This window comes from Oncorhynchus mykiss, chromosome 9 (genome assembly GCF_057628025.1).
Source record: "Oncorhynchus mykiss isolate SJ-2025 chromosome 9, ASM5762802v1, whole genome shotgun sequence".
In the NCBI taxonomy this organism is placed as follows: Eukaryota; Metazoa; Chordata; class Actinopteri; order Salmoniformes; family Salmonidae; genus Oncorhynchus; species Oncorhynchus mykiss.
In genome coordinates, this window is record NC_143030.1 from 6,426,915 (window position 1) to 6,444,592 (window position 17,678).

Genomic DNA, 17,678 nt, shown 5'->3' on the forward strand with positions numbered 1-17,678 from the left:
CCCCACCTGTCCACACAAAGATTATAATATACACAGAACCAGTCAAAAGATTGGACACACCTACTACATTGTAGAATAATAGTGAAAACATCAAAACTATGGAATAACACATATGGAATCATGTAGTAACCAAAAAAGTGTTAAACAAATCAAAATATATTTTATATTTGAGATTCTTCAAAGTAGCCACCCTTTACCTTAATGACAGCTTTGCACACTCTTGACATTCTCTCAACCAGCTCCACCTGGAATGCTTTTCCAAACAGTCTTGAAGGAGTTCCCACATATGCTGAGCATTTGTTGGCTGCTTTTCCTTCACTTTTCCGTCCAACTTATCCCAAACCATCTCAATTGGGTTGAGGTCGGGTGATTGTAGAGGCCAGGTCATCTGATGAAGCACTCCATCACTCTCCTTCTTGGTCAAACAGCCCTTACACAGCCTGAAGGTGTGTTGGGTCATTGTCCTGTTGAAAAACAAATGATAGTCCCACTAAGCGCAAACCAGATGGGATGGTGTACTGCTGCAGAATGCTGTGGTAGCCATGCTGGTTAAGTGTGCCTTGAATTCTAAATAAATCACAGGGTGTCACCAGCAAAGCAGCATCACACCTCCTCCTCCATGCTTCATGGAAATACACAATGCTGTGGTAGCCATGCTTGATTGTTTTTGCGACTGCACTTGAAGAAACTTTAAAAGTTCTTGACATTTTACGGATTGACTGACCTTCATGTCAGCGCTTTCTGTGGTGGTGGGGCAGCCAGCAGAAAAATACGGAGCGTAGGGGTTGGTAATGTTCTGTAGTTGCGCCATGATTGGCTCAGTGTTCTGTCACTCATGAGGACACCACGTCACCTCAAAATCTACGGGGAGAGCTCGAAAATTCAAACCCCTCGGGTGCTGCCATAGAGTTACATTAGAAGTGCCCATCCAAGAAGGCTCATGGTCATTGGCCAAAGATAAAATGATATCTACCGTAGCTTTGTACCTGTACATGTCAACGTCATACTTTCAAAATCGTAGCTAGCAAGCTAGACAAGCAATCGTCAATCCAGCATGACTTCTGCCGCATTTCAAAAGTTAGTTAGCTCGGATTCTCTTCTATTTTGCCCGTCTTCTATTTTCCTCTGCTCTCTCTGCCCCGTGATGTTTTCGTGTATCCATCCTTGAAGGCGTGGTGGCACCCCGCCGCGCGCTCTCTCTCTCTCTCGCCTCCCTCCCGACTCTAGGATCTCCCATCTCCATCTCTGTCTCCGCCCCCAATGAATGCATCGTTTCATTCATTCACCTACTGTATGCAAAGGGTAGCGAGTCGCGTTCACTGACAAATGAACGACGCACCAACGACGCACCAAGAAGGACACGCAAGTGTATCGTAATCGCTTTGACAAAAAAACAACTAAAAAACGATTCAAAATAATCGTGGATTTTCTGCTAAATAACTGCAAGAAAACGCGATCTTTCTAAGACGTTCTGTGCCTCCCTATAGGCTGATAACGTTATGGATTCCTTGACAAGGTCGACAGTAACTTCAGGTAGTGGAATACGAGCGAAAGGTACGTGTGTATGAGGCGTGGGCTAGTTTATTTACCAGTTGATTGTGTGTAAAGCTGTCGTTTCCGGTATAAACGTGAATTTAGATTCATATGTTTTATTTAACTCACAGTAGGTTTCAGGGATGTTTATATATTAACCTATAGGCTATAGATGAGGTGAATATAAGGGCTGGTGTCAATGATGGTCCTGATGAGCTTTAGATTTTCAGGAAGATAACCCAGGAGAGGAGAGGAGAGAACAGGAGGGGAGGGGAGGGGAGATGATAGGAGAGGACATGAGAGGAGGGGAGGGGAGGGGAAAGGAGAGGAGATGAAAGGAGATGAGGGGAGAGGAGGGTAGAGGAGAGCAGAGGAGAGGAGAGAACAGGAGGGGAGGGTAGGGGAGAGGAGAGGAGGGGAGGGGAGGGGAGAGGAGATGAAAGGAGATGAGATGAAAGGAGATGAGGAGAATAGAGGAGGGGAGGGGATAGGAGATGAAAGGAGATGAGAGGAGAGGAGGGGAGGGGAGGGGATAGGAGAAGATGGGAGTGGAGAGGACAGGAGGGGAAAGGAGAGGAGGTGAGGGGAGAGGACAGGAGAGGAAGGGAGGGGAGGGGAAAGGAGAAGATGGTAAAGGAGAGGAGATGAGGGGAGGTGAGGAGATGAGGGCAGGGCAGGGGAGAGAAGTGAGAAGGGGAGAGGAGATGAGGGGAGGGGAGAGGAGATGAGGGGAGGGGAAAGGACAGGAAGGGAGGGGAGCAGAAAGGGGAAGAGGGGAAAGGAGAGGAGGTGAGGGAAAAGGACAGGAGAGGAAGGGAGGGGAGGGGAGGGGAGAGGAAGGGGGAAAGGCGAGGAGATGAGGGGAAGGGAGGGGAGGGGAAAGGAGAAGAGGGTAAAGGAGAGGTGAGGGGAGAGGAAGGGAGGGGAGGAGAGGGGAGAGGAAGGGGGAAAGGCGAGGAGATGAAGGGAAGGGAGGTGAGGGGAGAGGACAGGAGAAGAAGGGAGGGGAGGAGAAGAGGGGAGGTGAGGGGAGAGGAAGGGAGAAGAGGGGAAAGGGGAGGAGATGAGGGGAGGAGAGGAAAGGAGAAGAAGGGAGGGGAGGAGATGAGGGGAGATGATAGGAGAGGAAGGGAGGGGAGGAGAAAGGAGAGGAGATGAAGGGAGGTGAGGGGACAGGAGATGAGAAGGTGGGGGGATATTTAGTTTAGTCACATCTGTACTTCAGAGTATCATCAGTGACAACAAATGTATAATCCTGACACTGCTATGTTTTCTTCCAAGCAAATATTCAAAATGTGTGTTGAGAGAAATCATATCTATTTTCCTATTTCTATTTTCCAATAACACATTTATTGTACTGCAATTCAAGTAAGCCTAATGACTATAATATGCATTTGGTCATTCTCCACCAGGCTATCAATGTGAAGATCAACCATTGACTCCAACAACCAATCAATTCACTTCTAACTGTACCTGAGGGTGTTCTAGAAGACAACGCTATTGCCATGGAAACGCCCCCGGGTTCCAAGCGGAGGACGGTGGTCGCACAGATGGAGTCGCCCCGCGCAGTGGGTGTGGCTATGCTTGTTGACGTCCTCGGCAACACAGAACCCAACGCCAACCGGGGGGTGGAGCCTAAACTCAATCTCCAACTGTCGCCAGGTGAGGCCTCCCCCCATGTCGCCGCGGATACCAGGAAGTTGAATGGAGGACTTGGCAGTGGCACCTCCCCTTCCTGTCTGAGGGCTGATTGCACGGGAAAGGAGGGATCATGGCAGAGTAAAGGAGAGAGTATAGATGTGAGCGGAGGAGGGAGAGGAGGAGGGGTATTAAAACCACTAACAACACCTGAGAGAGAGGAAGCTAAGAAAAGCAGGATCCCTATGGCTCTCTCCTTGAAAACGGACACACACACCCACACACACTCCTCACACACCACACACACGACCACTACTAGCAGCGACCGAAGGCTGAGGTCTCCCAACATCAAACACACCACGAGCCCTAAAACACACACACACCGAACAGAACACACCTGGGATGCCAGCTCCAAAGTAGAACACTCCAGAACCCATCACTTGTCTGCGGTGAGCTCCAAGCCCTCGGCTTCCAGAACCATGCAGGGTTCTAAGGATAATCAGAAGGGTTCTAGTTCTAAAGGTCCTGCTCCACCACTCGCCCCTCTGGCCACCTCAAGCCCCAAATGTAGAACCACCGTTGACGTGATGCTCACATCAACCACCTCTGACATCATCACAGGGGGACGAGCTTCGGACTCTGACCTGTCGATGGGATCACTAGGGGTCAAGGGCAACACACCCCATAATTCTCCATTCCTGACCCCTGACCCCTTTGCTACGGCAACGGACAACACAGAGACGACTCTAGAAAATGCAGCTCGCCAACTGGAATCCAAAATGGCCGCCAAAGTCTCAGAGGGGTCGTCGACAGGGACGATGACATCACAGAGCGGCACCTGTCTGATAGGAGGGGGAATGTCCGTAGGACCTACGCTATCCCAGAAGGCCATGCAGCAGAGTGACACGGCGGCGACGTGCGAGGCCCTGGAGAGGGACGTCCATCCCCCAGAGTATCGCCGGGATGACGGGCATAGCCAAGACGATTGCGCAGGCCGGTTGCTGTGGGAGACCAAGCCACCTGGAGTCCCGCTGGGAGACCCGAGTCACGTGGGAGATGGAAATGTCATCGCCGTCACCGGCGGCAACAACAATGAAGCGTCGTCAAGGGCAACGGAGAAGGGGAAGAAAGAAATGGGAAGAAAGGAGGAGAAGGATAAACACCAGCCTCCAGGGACCTGGAGCTCCAGAGTGTGTAAAGAGGCCGGCACCATGACTAACCCCAGCGAGGTGAGGCGTTCCTGGGGTGAGGCCCGGAGGGAGGTGGGGGTTCAGGCTGTAGTGGAGGTGTGTGACCGCTCCGCCACTACCAGCCCCCGCCTGCTCACCCTGTCCCTACGCACTCACCGTGGCAACGCAGGGAAACAGGAAGGGGTTGCTAGTGACGGACATAGAGACACAGACTCGCGGTCCAATGGGCTGACAGCTGGGGTTCAGAGGGGGAGTATCCTTGTCTGTGACCTCTGCATGGACCAGCAGGTCAGAGGTCAGGGGTTAAATGGAGAACTGGGGCCTTTGATTGGTTTACAGAGCTCTCAGTCAAGGTTGGTCACACCGCAGAACCAGGAGGAGGGACTGAATGCAGTAGCCCCGCCCCTGTGCTGCATTCCTATTGGCCTAGCCCCATTCCAACACATCTGTCAGATAGACATCGAGCTCTGCAGCCAATCAGAGCACCCGAGCAGTAAAGATAAGCTGCCGACCACCAATGAGGAGCTGCCGACCACTGTCACCAACGACAAGCAGCAGAAACCATCCGAAACCCACAGCAAAGCTAAAACCAGACAGACAGACAATTCAGGTACCAAGACTAGCCACAAACACAGAACCCACTCCTCTCCTTCCCACTCCTCCTCTCACAGGACCCACAGACACAAACCAGGCTCGGGCAGAGACAAACAGAAACCGGGGTTGGAATGGAACCAGACTGGATCGGACCTGTTCCAGCCAGACCCAGGGAAGAGTACCACCAAACTGACTGCGGAGAATCCAGAACGAGCTGGTGACCCCGAACAGGAGAGGAAGGACTCTGGGCCGGTGCAGAACGTGGTTTGGGACGAACAAGGGATGACCTGGGAGGTGTACGGCGCGTCGGTGGATCTAGAGAGTCTGGGGTTCGCCATCCAGTCACACCTGCAGTGTAAGATCCGAGAGCACGAGAAACGCATCGGAACACTACGGAAGTCTGTCTCCCTAGAGGTTCCCTCTCCGGGAGCGAAGAAGTGGAAGGAGAAGAAGAAGAAGAGGAGCGTTTTCCGGTCAATATGCCGACCGGGATGCTGCAGGAAACCTCCCGCGTCGCCCGCAGGGAAGTGATAGGACCTCGGAATGTTTGGAATGTTTACAGACAAATTCTAGAACGTTCTAAATCTAGATTGTAGATCCGTTCTAGAACATCACCCGCCAGGAAGCGAGAGAATTTTCAGGAACGTTCGTGGGCATTCCAGAATGTTCACGGATGGATATTCTAGAACAACATTATAGTCACAGGAGGTTGGTGGCCCTCTAATTGGGGAGGACGGGGCTCGTGGTAGCGACTGGAGCGGAGTTAGTGGAACGGTATCAAATACACCCAAACACCTGGTTTCCATGGTTTCCATGTTGTTTGCTGCCATTCCATTGACTCTATCCCAGCCTCCATTATTATGATTGCTCCTCCCACTCGGCAGCCTCCCACTGGTTCTAATCTGGAACATTAGAACATTCTGGAACAGCAAACCTGTTCCTGAAATCTGATTACGAGGATACATTTTCTACGGTTGTATCTTGGAGTCGTTCTCGGAAGGAGAAGAGATGTTCAATCCGTCAACTGTTGGTAGCACAAGGACACAAAAACCCCCCCCCGAAACTATGGACGACTTTCACGCATTGTTATGATACCACGTATCTGCTGTTAGCCAAGAACAGTAGCCACACGAACAGCAAGGTTATGTCCCAGAAGGCACTCTGTTACACCCTACTTATAGTGTGCTACTTTTGACCAGAGCCCATACAGGGAATAAGGGGGGGTAGGGGGGGGGCATTTTGGGACACGGACCATGACCTATACTGTATCACTGTATCATTGAACGAAGAAGATGAGTTTGTAGCTAAAACTGAAAAAAATGCAATACGATTTATATGATTCTCAAGTATGTATGAGAGTAGCTACAATACACTGTTTATCGACATCAGCTGTTTTTCACTGAGGAGAGACTCAATATACATTCATATCAGCTGTTTTCACTGAGGAGAGACTCAATATACATTCATATCAGCTGTTTTCACTGAGGAGAGACTCAATATACATTCATATCAGCTGTTTTCACTGAGGAGAGACTCAATATACATTCATATCAGCTGTTTTCACTGAGGAGAGACTCAATATACATTCATATCAGCTGTTTTCACTGAGGAGAGACTCAATATACATTCATATCAGCTGTTTTCACTGAGGAGAGACTCAATATACATTCATATCAGCTGTTTTCACTGAGGAGAGACTCAATATACATTCACATCAGCTGTTTTTCAGTGAGGAGAGACTCAATATACATTCATATCAGCTGTTTTCACTGAGGAGAGACTCAATATACATTCATATCAGCTGTTTTCACTGAGAGACTCAATATATATTCAGATCAGCTGTTTTCACTGAGAGACTCAATATATATTCATATCAGCTGTTTTCACTGAGGAGAGACTCAATATATATTCATATCAGCTGTTTTCAGTGAGGAGAGACTCAATATATATTCATATCAGCTGTTTTCACTGAGGAGAGACTCAATATATATTCATATCAGCTGTTTTCACTGAGATACTAAATATACATTCATATCAGCTGTTTTCACTGAGGAGAGACTCAATATACATTCATATCAGCTGTTTTCACTGAGGAGAGACTCAATATATATTCATATCAGCTGTTTTCACTGAGAGACTCAACATACATTCACATCAGCAGTTTTCACTGAGAGACTCAATATACATTCATATCAGCTGTTTTCACTGAGGAGAGACTCAATATACATTCACATCAGCTGTTTTCACTGAGGAGAGACTCAATATATATTCATATCAGCTGTTTTCACTGAGGAGAGACTCAATATACATTCATATCAGCTGTTTTCACTGAGAGACTCAATATACATTCATATCAGCTGTTTTCACTGAGGAGAGACTCAATATATATTCAGATCAGCTGTTTTCACTGAGGAGAGACTCAATATACATTCATATCAGCTGTTTTCACTGAGAGACTCAATATATATTCAGATCAGCTGTTTTCACTGAGAGACTCAATATACATTCATATCAGCTGTTTTCACTGAGGAGAGACTCAATATACATTCATATCAGCTGTTTTCACTGAGAGACTCAATATACATTCATATCAGCTGTTTTCACTGAGAGACTCAATATATATTCACATCAGCTGTTTTCACTGAGAGACTCAACATACATTCATATCAGCTGTTTTCACTGAGGAGAGACTCAATATATATTCACATCAGCTGTTTTCACTGAGGAGATCATAGGTGGTATTTTGTTTAATAGTTTAGACTAACACTAACAGAAATACATTAATTATACATTTTACTGTGACACAATGGAATACACTGTATTAGTACTGTATAGGAATGGAGCAAGAACCCTGTAGTATAGGGCTTCACGAGTGCTTGAAGCGTCACCACAGACCCGGGTTAGATCCCAGGCTGTGTCACAACCAGTCGTGACCTGGAGTCCCATAGGGCGGCGCACAATTGGCCCAGTGTCGTCCGGGTTAGAATAGGGTTTGGCCCAGTGTCGTCCGGTGTCAGAGGAGGGTTTGGCCGGTGGGGGCTCTACTTGGCTCATCGCGCTCTAGCGACTCCTTGTGGCGGGCCGGGTGCCTGCAGGCTGACTTTGGTCGTCAGTTGAACGGTGTTTCCTCCGACACGTTGGTGCGTCTGGCTTCCCGGGTTAAGCGGGGAGGGTGTTAAGGAGTGCGGTTTAGTGAGTCACGTTTCGGAGGATGCATGACTCGACCTTCGCCTCTCCCGAGCCCGTTAGGGAGTTGCAGCGATGAGACAAGATTGCAATTGGATATCACGAAATTGGGTGGGGGGGTAAAATACAACAACAACAACAAAAAACACTGTGGCAAGAAATAACTTATATTTATCTTATATTTGATCACATTCCAGGACTTCAAAATAACTTTATTTATCTTATATATGATCACATTCCAGGACTTCAAAATAACTTTATTTATCTTATATATGATCACATTCCAGGACTTCAAAATAACTTTATTTATCTTATATATGATCACATTCCAGGACTTCAAAATAACTTTATTTATCTTATATATGATCACATTCCAGGAATTCAAAATAACTTTATTCATATTTTACAGTATATGATCACATTCCAGGACTTCAAAATAACTTTATTCATATTTTACAGTATATGATCACATTCCAGGACTTCAAAATAACTTTATTCATATTTTACAGTATATGATCACATTCCAGGACTTCAAAATAACTATGATACAGTATATTGTAGCACTCCGTTTTAGCTAACTCATAGTAACTCTACTATTCCATTAACTTTCCCAAGATGTCCCCAGGTCTTCTAGAAATCCTGCTTGGAAGATCCCGTGAATTTAAACGGAATAAACAGGAGTCCTGTGAGTCCTCTAACCAGGATATCTGTAAAATGTGGGCTGTGGGAAAGTGCGTGTCATTTTGATGGCCTATTTCCAGCTAGCTGTAATACAACAGGACAGATTGCCTCAGCATTTCAGAAGCTTTCACCTGTCTGCTTTTACTGTTGGTTAATATTTCATCCACTTCCTCTGTTAGAATCCCCACGCTGACACACACACACACACACACACACACACACACACACACACACACACACACGCCAGAGAGCTTTTATTCTGCACTTAGAGGCCTTGCGAGGGAGGTGGGTGGAGGTTAGGAAGTTGTACTGAGTGTCGTGATGTGATCAGTGAAATGAAAAAGCGTGTCTCTTGTCTCTCCCACAGGACACAGTGTCTCGTACTGGGTCATACGTTAGACTCTTGATGTAATTGCTAACAGAGTTAGCTCTGAGAGGATTTGATTGGTGTTAGCAATAAAAGGGGCAAACTTCCTACCTAGCCTATCAGAGGGCAAGGCGGGAGCTATTTCCATATTGCGTACACCTGTCAAATCCACTCAGATCTCCATAAGTGAATGGGACGTAGAGTTTAGAGGTCCATTTGGTGATTGTGTATTAACACTGATAGAGGAGGGGGGCTCACCTCACCTCCTGTTTCTTTTAGGACTTTAAGATCATATTTAATGTTCTATTTATGTACTCTATCCACTACACATGATTTGAATTCATCTGGAAAAACTAAAGTCTTTCAAAATTGGAAGAAAACCCTGTGTGTGTTCGTTGTTTCATTCCGTGTGGAATACGTGCCCTACTTCTATTTGGAAAGATATATGGAAATATTCTCTCTCTCTCTCTCTCTCTCTCTCTCTCTGTCTCTCTCTCTCTCTGTCTCTCTCTCTCTCTGTCTCTCTCTCTCTCTCTCTCTCTGTCTCTCTCTGTCTCTCTCTCTCTCTCTCTGTCTCTCTCTCTCTGTCTCTCTCTCTCTCTCTGTCTCTCTCTCTGTCTCTCTCTCTGTCTCTCTCTCTGTCTCTCTCTCTGTCTCTCTCTCTGTCTCTCTCTCTCTCTCTCTCTCTCTCTCTCTCTGTCTCTCTCTCTCTCTCTCAGAGGCTGTTTGAATCACAGAGGCCTGTTTGAATCACAGAGCTTAATTAAATCACAGAGTCTGTTTGATTCACAGAGTCTGTTTGAATCACAGAAGCCTGTTTGAATCACAGAGGCCTGTTTGAATCACAGAGCTTAATTAAATCACAGAGTCTGTTTGATTCACAGAGTCTGTTTGATTCACAGAGTCTGTTTGAATCACAGAAGCCTGTTTGAATCACAGAGGCCTGTTTGAATCACAGAGGCCTGTTTGAATCACAGAAGCCTGTTTGAATCACAGAGGCCTGTTTGAATTATTCACACTGTATTCAAGTAACGGTGCATGTTCACAGGGAAAAGAAGGAGAGCAGGGATATTTTATTTAAAGGGAGACACACACCAGCTGGAGAACGGGTTGATGGTGTTCCCTGATCACATACTATAGCCAGATGAGACATTCTATAAGGAATCAGTATAGCCAGAGGAATCATTCTATGAGGAATCATTCTATGAGGAATCAGTATAGCCAGAGGAATCAGTCTATGAGGAATCAGTATAGCCAGAGGAATCAGTATAGCCAGAGGAATCAGTCTATGGGGAATCAGTATAGCCAGAGGAATCATTCTATGAGGAATCAGTATAGCCAGAGGAATCAGTCTATGAGGAATCAGTATAGCCAGAGGAATCAGTCTATGAGGAATCAGTATAGCCAGAGGAATCAGTCTATGAGGAATCAGTATAGCCAGAGGAATCAGTCTATGAGGAATCAGCATAGCCAGAGGAATCAGTCTATGAGGAATCAGTATAGCCAGAGGAATCAGTCTATGAGGAATCAGTATAGGAGATGAGATGATTGTGGACTTCAGGAAACAGCAGAGGGAACACCCCCCTATCCACATCGATGGAACAGTAGTGGAGAGGGTAGTAAGTTTTAAGTTCCTCGGCGTACACATCACAGACAAACTGAATTGGTCCACCCACACAGACAGCATCACCGGGGGCAAACTACCTGCCCTCCAGGACACCTACACCACCCGATGTCACAGGAAGGCCATAAAGATCATCAAGGACAACAACCACCCGAGCCACTGCCTGTTCACCCCGCTATCATCCAGAAGGCGAGGTCAGTACAGGTGCATCAAAGCTGGGACCGAGAGACTGAAAAACAGCTTCTATCTCAAGGCCATCAGACTGTTAAACAGCCACCACTAACATTGAGTGGCTGCTGCCAACACACTGACTCAACTCCAGCCACTTTAATAATGGGAATTGATGGGAAATGATGTAAATATATCACTAGCCACTTTAAACAATGCTACCTTATATAATGTTACTTACCCTACATTATTCATCTCATATGTATACGTATATACTGTACTCTATATAATCTACTGCATCTTTATGTAATACATGTATCACTAGCCACTTTAACTATGCCACTTTGTTTACATACTCACCTCATGTATATACTGTACTCAATACCATCTACTGCATCTTGCCTATGCCGCTCTGTACCATCACTCATTCATATATCTTTATGTACATATTCTTTATCCCCTTACTTCTTTATCCCCTTAGCTCTACTGATAAGAGGATGTGTCTCCCTCTAGTGGACAGAGACAGATATAAAATATACAGGGGGCACCTGTACCAAGTCAGTGTGTAGGTGGAGGCGAAGTGTCTATGCATAGGTAACAAACAAACAGCGAGTAGCAGCAGTGTACAAGGGGAGGGGGCGCGATTTTTATGAATTGTTCAGCGGTCTAATGGCTTGGGGGTAGAAGCTGTTGAGTAGTGATACTGTTCTCATTTTAATTCTCACAGAGACAGACAGTGCTACAGTTAAAGGGTTAACACACCAGAGGAGGCTGGTGGGGGGAGCTGTAGGAGGACGGGCTCATTGTAATGGCTGGAACGGAATAAATGAGACAGACAGTGCTACAGTTAAAGGGTTAACACACCAGAGGAGGCTGGTGGGAGGAGCTGTAGGAGGACGGGCTCATTGTAATGGCTGGAATGGAATAAATGAGACAGACAGTGCTACAGTTAAAGGGTTAACACACCAGAGGAGGCTGGTGGGAGGAGCTGTAGGAGGACGGGCTCATTGTAATGGCTGAAACGGAATAAGCAGCAGCACAATTAGACCCAATCAAATCATAAGAAAACAAAAAGATAATTACAAAAAAAGATTATTTTTTTTACAAAAATATCAGAGCAAACTAGAATACTATTTGGCCTTAAACAGAGAGTACACAGTAGCAGAATACCTGACCACTGTGACTGACCCAAACTTAAGGAATGTTTTGACTATGTACAGACTCAGTGAGCATAGCCTTGCTATTGAGAAAGGCCGCCGTAGGCAGACCTGGCTCTCAAGAGAAGACAGGCTATGTTCTCACTGCCCACAAAATGAGGTGGAAACCGAGCTGCACTTCCTAACCTCCTGCCCAATGTATGACCATATTAGAGAGACATATTTCCCTCAGATTACACAGATCCACAAATAATTAGAAAACAAACCAGATGTTGATAAACTCCCATATCTACTGGGTTAAATACCACAGTGTGCCATCACAGCAGCAATATTTGTGATCTGTTGCCACAAGAAAAGGTCAACCAGTGAAGAACAAACACCATTGTAAATACAACCCATGTTTATGTTTACAGTATTTATGCTCCCTTTTGTACTTTAACTATTTGCACATCATTACAACTCTGTATATATATATATATATATATATATATAATATGACATTTGAAATGTCTTTACTCTTTTGGAAATTCCGTGAATGTAATGTTTACTCTTAATTTAATTGTTTATTTCACTTTTGTTTATCTATTTCACTTGCTTTGGCAATGTTAATATATGTTTCCCATGCCAATAAAGCCCCTTTAATTGAATTGAGAGAGAGACAGAGAGGAGAGAGAGAGAGAAGAGAGAGAGATAGGAGAGAGAGAAAGAGAGAAAGAGAGACAGAGAGAGAGGAGAGAGACAGAGAGAGATAGGAGAGAGAGAGAGAGAGAGACGGAGAGAGAGAGAGAGAGAGAGAGAGAGAGAGGGTGGGGTAGAGAGAGAGAAAGAGGGTGGGGTAGAGAGAGAGAAAGAGGGTGGGGTAGAGGAACAGAAATGGTGAGATAGAGTGAGAGATGGTGGTTGGTGGGGGGGGTGAGCAAGGGTAGGGGGGGGGGGGGGCAAGAGTGAGAGATACTTTATGGCGCAAATAGACCTGGCACACGGCCAAAACCACACACACCCCTGTACCCTATTGGATGCGTGTATTTGTGTTCTTTGAATGATGATTGGTGCGTCAGGGCACCGTTTAAAATGCATTGAGCAAAGCCCCTCAAGACCGGTTCAGAGCTGGGAACAATTTTCACCTGCACGTCGGGAAGGCCCATTAAGCTACCATACCATACGTAAGAACTGCAAAAGTGAGTTGAAATGTCAATTTTTTCCCGCCGTTTCTGACAGTACTATTCCGATGATTCATTATGAGGTAGAATTAACTATCTAGTCTACCTGACTGTTTCTTCTATTCTACAGTTTCTGATGATAGCAATTGTGTTTTTCTTTGAGTAGTTGACCACCACGCAGAGTCGATAACCCCGTTTATAAACCCAGAGTCGTTACACTACCCCCTCTTTCAAAGAGCGCGTCGTCGCGCTAGGAACACGCTCACCGGCCAATCACACGCACTGTCGTGGATGCAAGGTCTGATACCACTTCTGACACCAATGTCATGAAACAGGCAGGGAAGCAGGTCTCGAACCCTCGACCTTCTAAAGCCCTAAGTCCAGCGCTCTCTCCCCTGTGCCGCAAAAGCATGCTCAAACGGCAGAGTCGATATCCGCGCGTATAAACCCACGGTCGTCACAGTATTCTGTTCATAGACTTCTAATCATGGAAATCATGAACTTGTCATGCGTCTGAACCTACATTTAAATGTGTCTACCGTGTCCACAGTGTGTCCGGAATCCCCTTTCCTGCGCTATATTCAAATGCCGGTATGCATTCTACAAACGGTGGAATAGGCTAAATATGATAATTACACAACTGACGGCAGTAGCTAACTAGCCATCTAACCTCTGTAGCTAGCCAGCAAGCTAGCAAATAACAGTAAAGGGATTTTTCCACTCCTCATATTGTCCAGTGTTGGTGATCGTGTGCCCACAGGACTTCACAGTAACATCATTTACAGTTGACGGGGGTCAGCTCCAGCAGGGCAGAAATGTGAGGAACTGACTTGTTGGAAAGGTTTCATCCTATGACGGTGCCATGTTATAAGTCACTGTACTCTTCATTCAGGCCATTATACTGCCAGTGTTTGTCTATGGAGATTGCATGGCTGTGTGCTCGATCTTATACACCTGTCAGCCACGGGTGTGGCTGAAATAGGCAAATCCACTATTTTGAATGGGTGTCCACATACCGTAGTTATGATGTATATTTGGACTGCAAAAGTGGGCCCCATGTTTCACTGCCATGCACATCGCTCACTTGCTCTCTCCCTCTACCCTCCCCTCGCTCCCTCTCTCTCCCTCTACCCTCCTCTCTCTCCCTCTACCCTCCCCTCTCTCTCCCTCTACCCTCCCCTCTCTCCCTCTCTCTCCCTCTACCCTCCCCTCGCTCCCTCTCTCTCCCTCTACCCTCCCCTCGCTCCCTCTCTCTCCCTCTACCCTCCCCCTCTCTCTCCCTCTACCCTCCCCTCGCTCCCTCTCTCTCCCTCTACCCTCCCCTCTCTCTCCCTCTACCCTCCCCTCTCTCTCCCTCTACCCTCCCCTCGCTCCCTCTCTCTCCCTCTACCCTCCCCTCTCTCTCCCTCTACCCTCCCCCTCTCTCTCCCTCTACCCTCCCCTCGCTCCCTCTCTCTCCCTCTACCCTCCCCCTCTCTCTCCCTCTACCCTCCCCTCGCTCCCTCTCTCTCCCTCTACCCTCCCCCTCTCTCTCCCTCTACCCTCCCCTCGCTCCCTCTCTCTCCCTCTACCCTCCCCCCCTCTCTCCCTCTACCCTCCCCTCTCTCTCCCTCTACCCTCCCCTCGCTCCCTCTCTCTCCCTCTACCCTCCCCTCACTCCCTCTCTCTCCCTCTACCCTCCCCTCTCTCTCTCCCTCTACCCTCCCCTCGCTCCCTCTCTCTCCCTCTACTCTCCCCTCGCTCCCTCTCTCTCCCTCTACCCTCCCCTCTCTCTCCTTCCCTCTACCCTCCCTTCGCTCCCCCTCTTTCCCTCTACGCTCCCCTCGCTCCCTCTCTCTCCCTCTACTCTCCCCTCACTCCCTCTCTCTCCCTCTACCCTCCCCTCTCTCTCCTTCCCTCTACCCTCCCTTCGCTCCCTCTCTCTCTCTCTCCCTCTACCCTCCCCTCGCTCCCTCTCTCTCCCTCTACCCTCCCCTCTCTCTCCCTCTACCCTCCCCTCTCTCTGACTGTGATCTTCATCTTGTATTCTCCAGGGAGAGACCCTCCATCGAACCTCTACTCTCCCTTCGCTCCCTCTCTCTCCCTCTACCCTCCCCTCGCTCCCTCTCTCTCCCTCTACTCTACCCTCCCCTCTCTCTCCTTCCCTCTACCCTCCCCTCTCTCTCCCTCTACCCCCCCATCTCTCTCTGACTGTGATCTTCATCTTGTATTCTCCAGGGAGAGACCCTCCATCGAACCTCTACTCTACCCTCCCCTCTCTCTCCCTCTACCCCCCATCTCTCTCCTTCCCTCTACCCTCCCCTCTCTCTCCCTATACCCCCCATCTCTCTCTGACTGTGATCTTCATCTTGTATTCTCCAGGGAGAGACCCTCCATCGAACCTCTACTCTACCCTCCCCTCTCTCTCCCTCTACCCCCCATCTCTCTCCTTCCCTCTACCCTCCCCTCTCTCTCCCTCTACCCCCCATCTCTCTCTGACTGTGATCTTCATCTTGTATTCTCCAGGGAGAGACCCTCCATCGAACCTCTACTCTACCCTCCCCTCTCTCTCCCTCTACCCTCCCCTCTCTCTCCCTCTACCCCCCCATCTCTCTCTGACTGTGATCTTCATCTTGTATTCTCCAGGGAGAGACCCTCCATCGAACCTCCAGATCTCAAACAGTCCAACCGCGATCATGTCTTCAACTATGTTCATCAACCTGGTACGCTGCGGTCGGTCTCCGTTCGGACGCCACACTGCCTTTCTGACTGCACGGTCCCCCTTGTCCCTACCAGCCTCCCCCTTGTCCCCCCCAGCCTCCCCCAGTGCGGTCCAAGTCCGGTGGAAGTGTACTGCTCGGTTTGTCTCTGACGCTAGCGGTCGACCGACCACCTGGGACTCCTTTGGGACCTGGGACAATAGGATAGAGGAGCCCATTCTGCTGTCTCCTAGGAAACCCACCCCACAGGTATGTGTTATATACAGTCGGGTCCATAAATATTTAATATTTTGACCACGTTATTATCATTCTGGCTTTGTACGCCACCACAATGGATTTGAAAGTGCAGACTTCCAACTTTAATTTGATGTCATTTACATCCAAATCGGGAAGAACTGTGTAGGAATTACAGCACTTTTTATATGTGCCCCCCACCCCAATTTTAATGGCTCAAAAGTAATTGAACAAACTAACATAATCATAAATTAAATTGTACATTTGAATACTTGGTTGCAAAACCTTTTAGGGTGAATGAAGTCTGGAACCCATAGACATCACCAGAGGCTGGGTTTCTTCCCTGCTCTGCCAGACTTTTACTGTGTCTTCAGCTCAATTGGATTCAGGTCAGGTGATTGACTTGGCCATTGCAAGGTGACCGGAAACATGACCGAATACAATCAGTGTAGCTATTCCCTCCGCAAGGCAATCAGACAAGCTAAGCGTCAGTATAGAGACAAAGTGGAGTCGCAATTCAACGGCTCAGACACGAGGTATGTTGTCAGGGTCTACAGTCAATCACGGACTACAAGAAGAAAAACCAGCCCGTCGCCGACCAGGACGTCTTGCTCCCAGACAGACTAAACAACTTCTTTGCTCGCTTTGAGGACAATACAGTGCCACCGACACGGCCTGCAACGAAAACATGCGGTCTCTCCTTCATTGTAGCCGACGTGAGTAAAACATTTAAACGTGTTAACCCTCGCAAGGCTGCAGGCCCAGACGGCATCCCCAGCCGCGTCCTCAGAGCATGCGCAGACCAGCTGGCTGGTGTGTTTACGGACATATTCAATCAATCCCTATACCAGTCTGCTGTTCCCACATGCTTCAAGAGGGCCACCATTGCCCCTGTTCCCAAGAAAGCTAAGGTAACTGAGCTAAACGCCTACCGCCCCGTAGCACTCACTTCCGTCATCATGAAGTGCTTTGAGAGACTAGTCAAGGACCATATCACCTCCACCCTACCTGACACCCTAGACCCACTTCAATTTGCTTACCGCCCCAATAGGTCCACAGACGATGCAATCTCAACCACACTGCACACTGCCCTAACCCATCTGGACAAGAGGAATACCTATGTGAGAATGCTGTTCATCGACTACAGCTCAGCATTTAACACCATAGTACCCTCCAAACTCGTCATTAAGCTCGAGACCCTGGATCTCGACCCCGCCCTGTGCAACTGGGTCCTGGACTTCCTGACGGGCCGCCCCCAGGTGGTGAGGGTAGGTAACAACATCTCCACCCCGCTGATCCTCAACACTGGGTCCCCACAAGCGTGCGTTCTCAGCCCTCTCCTGTACTCCCTGTTCACTAACGACTGCACGCCTCCAACTCAATCATCAAGTTTGCAGACGACACTACAGTGGTGGGCTTGATTACCAACAACGACGAGACGGCCTAC

The 17,678-nt window shown here is 47.9% G+C and overlaps 2 protein-coding genes across 2 annotated transcripts in view; both read left to right on the forward strand.

Moving 5' to 3' along the window:
• Positions 1–1,247: 1,247 nt before the first annotated feature.
• LOC118965966 (uncharacterized) lies at positions 1,248–6,005 on the forward strand. Its single transcript, XM_036987071.2, has 2 exons — positions 1,248–1,554; positions 2,946–6,005. The coding sequence occupies exon 2, from the start codon at positions 3,039–3,041 to the stop codon at positions 5,484–5,486; it is 2,448 nt and encodes an 815-aa protein (XP_036842966.2). The 5' UTR covers positions 1,248–1,554; positions 2,946–3,038; the 3' UTR covers positions 5,487–6,005.
• A 7,219-nt stretch (positions 6,006–13,224) lies between these two features.
• Positions 13,225–17,678, forward strand: part of LOC110531332 (protein phosphatase Mn(2+)-dependent 1K) — a 25,048-nt gene continuing 20,594 nt past the window's right edge. Inside the window, exons 1-2 of the mRNA XM_036987069.2 lie at positions 13,225–13,316; positions 15,924–16,246. Of these exons, the coding sequence (XP_036842964.1) occupies positions 15,974–16,246 (273 nt within the window). The 5' untranslated portion in view covers positions 13,225–13,316; positions 15,924–15,973. The remainder of the gene's footprint in view (positions 13,317–15,923; positions 16,247–17,678) is intronic.

What these genes read in the sequence shown, in the direction of transcription:
- LOC118965966 (XM_036987071.2), top strand. Translation starts at nt 3,039, where the DNA reads ATGGAAACGCCCCCGGGTTCCAAGCGGAGGACGGTGGTCGCACAGATG.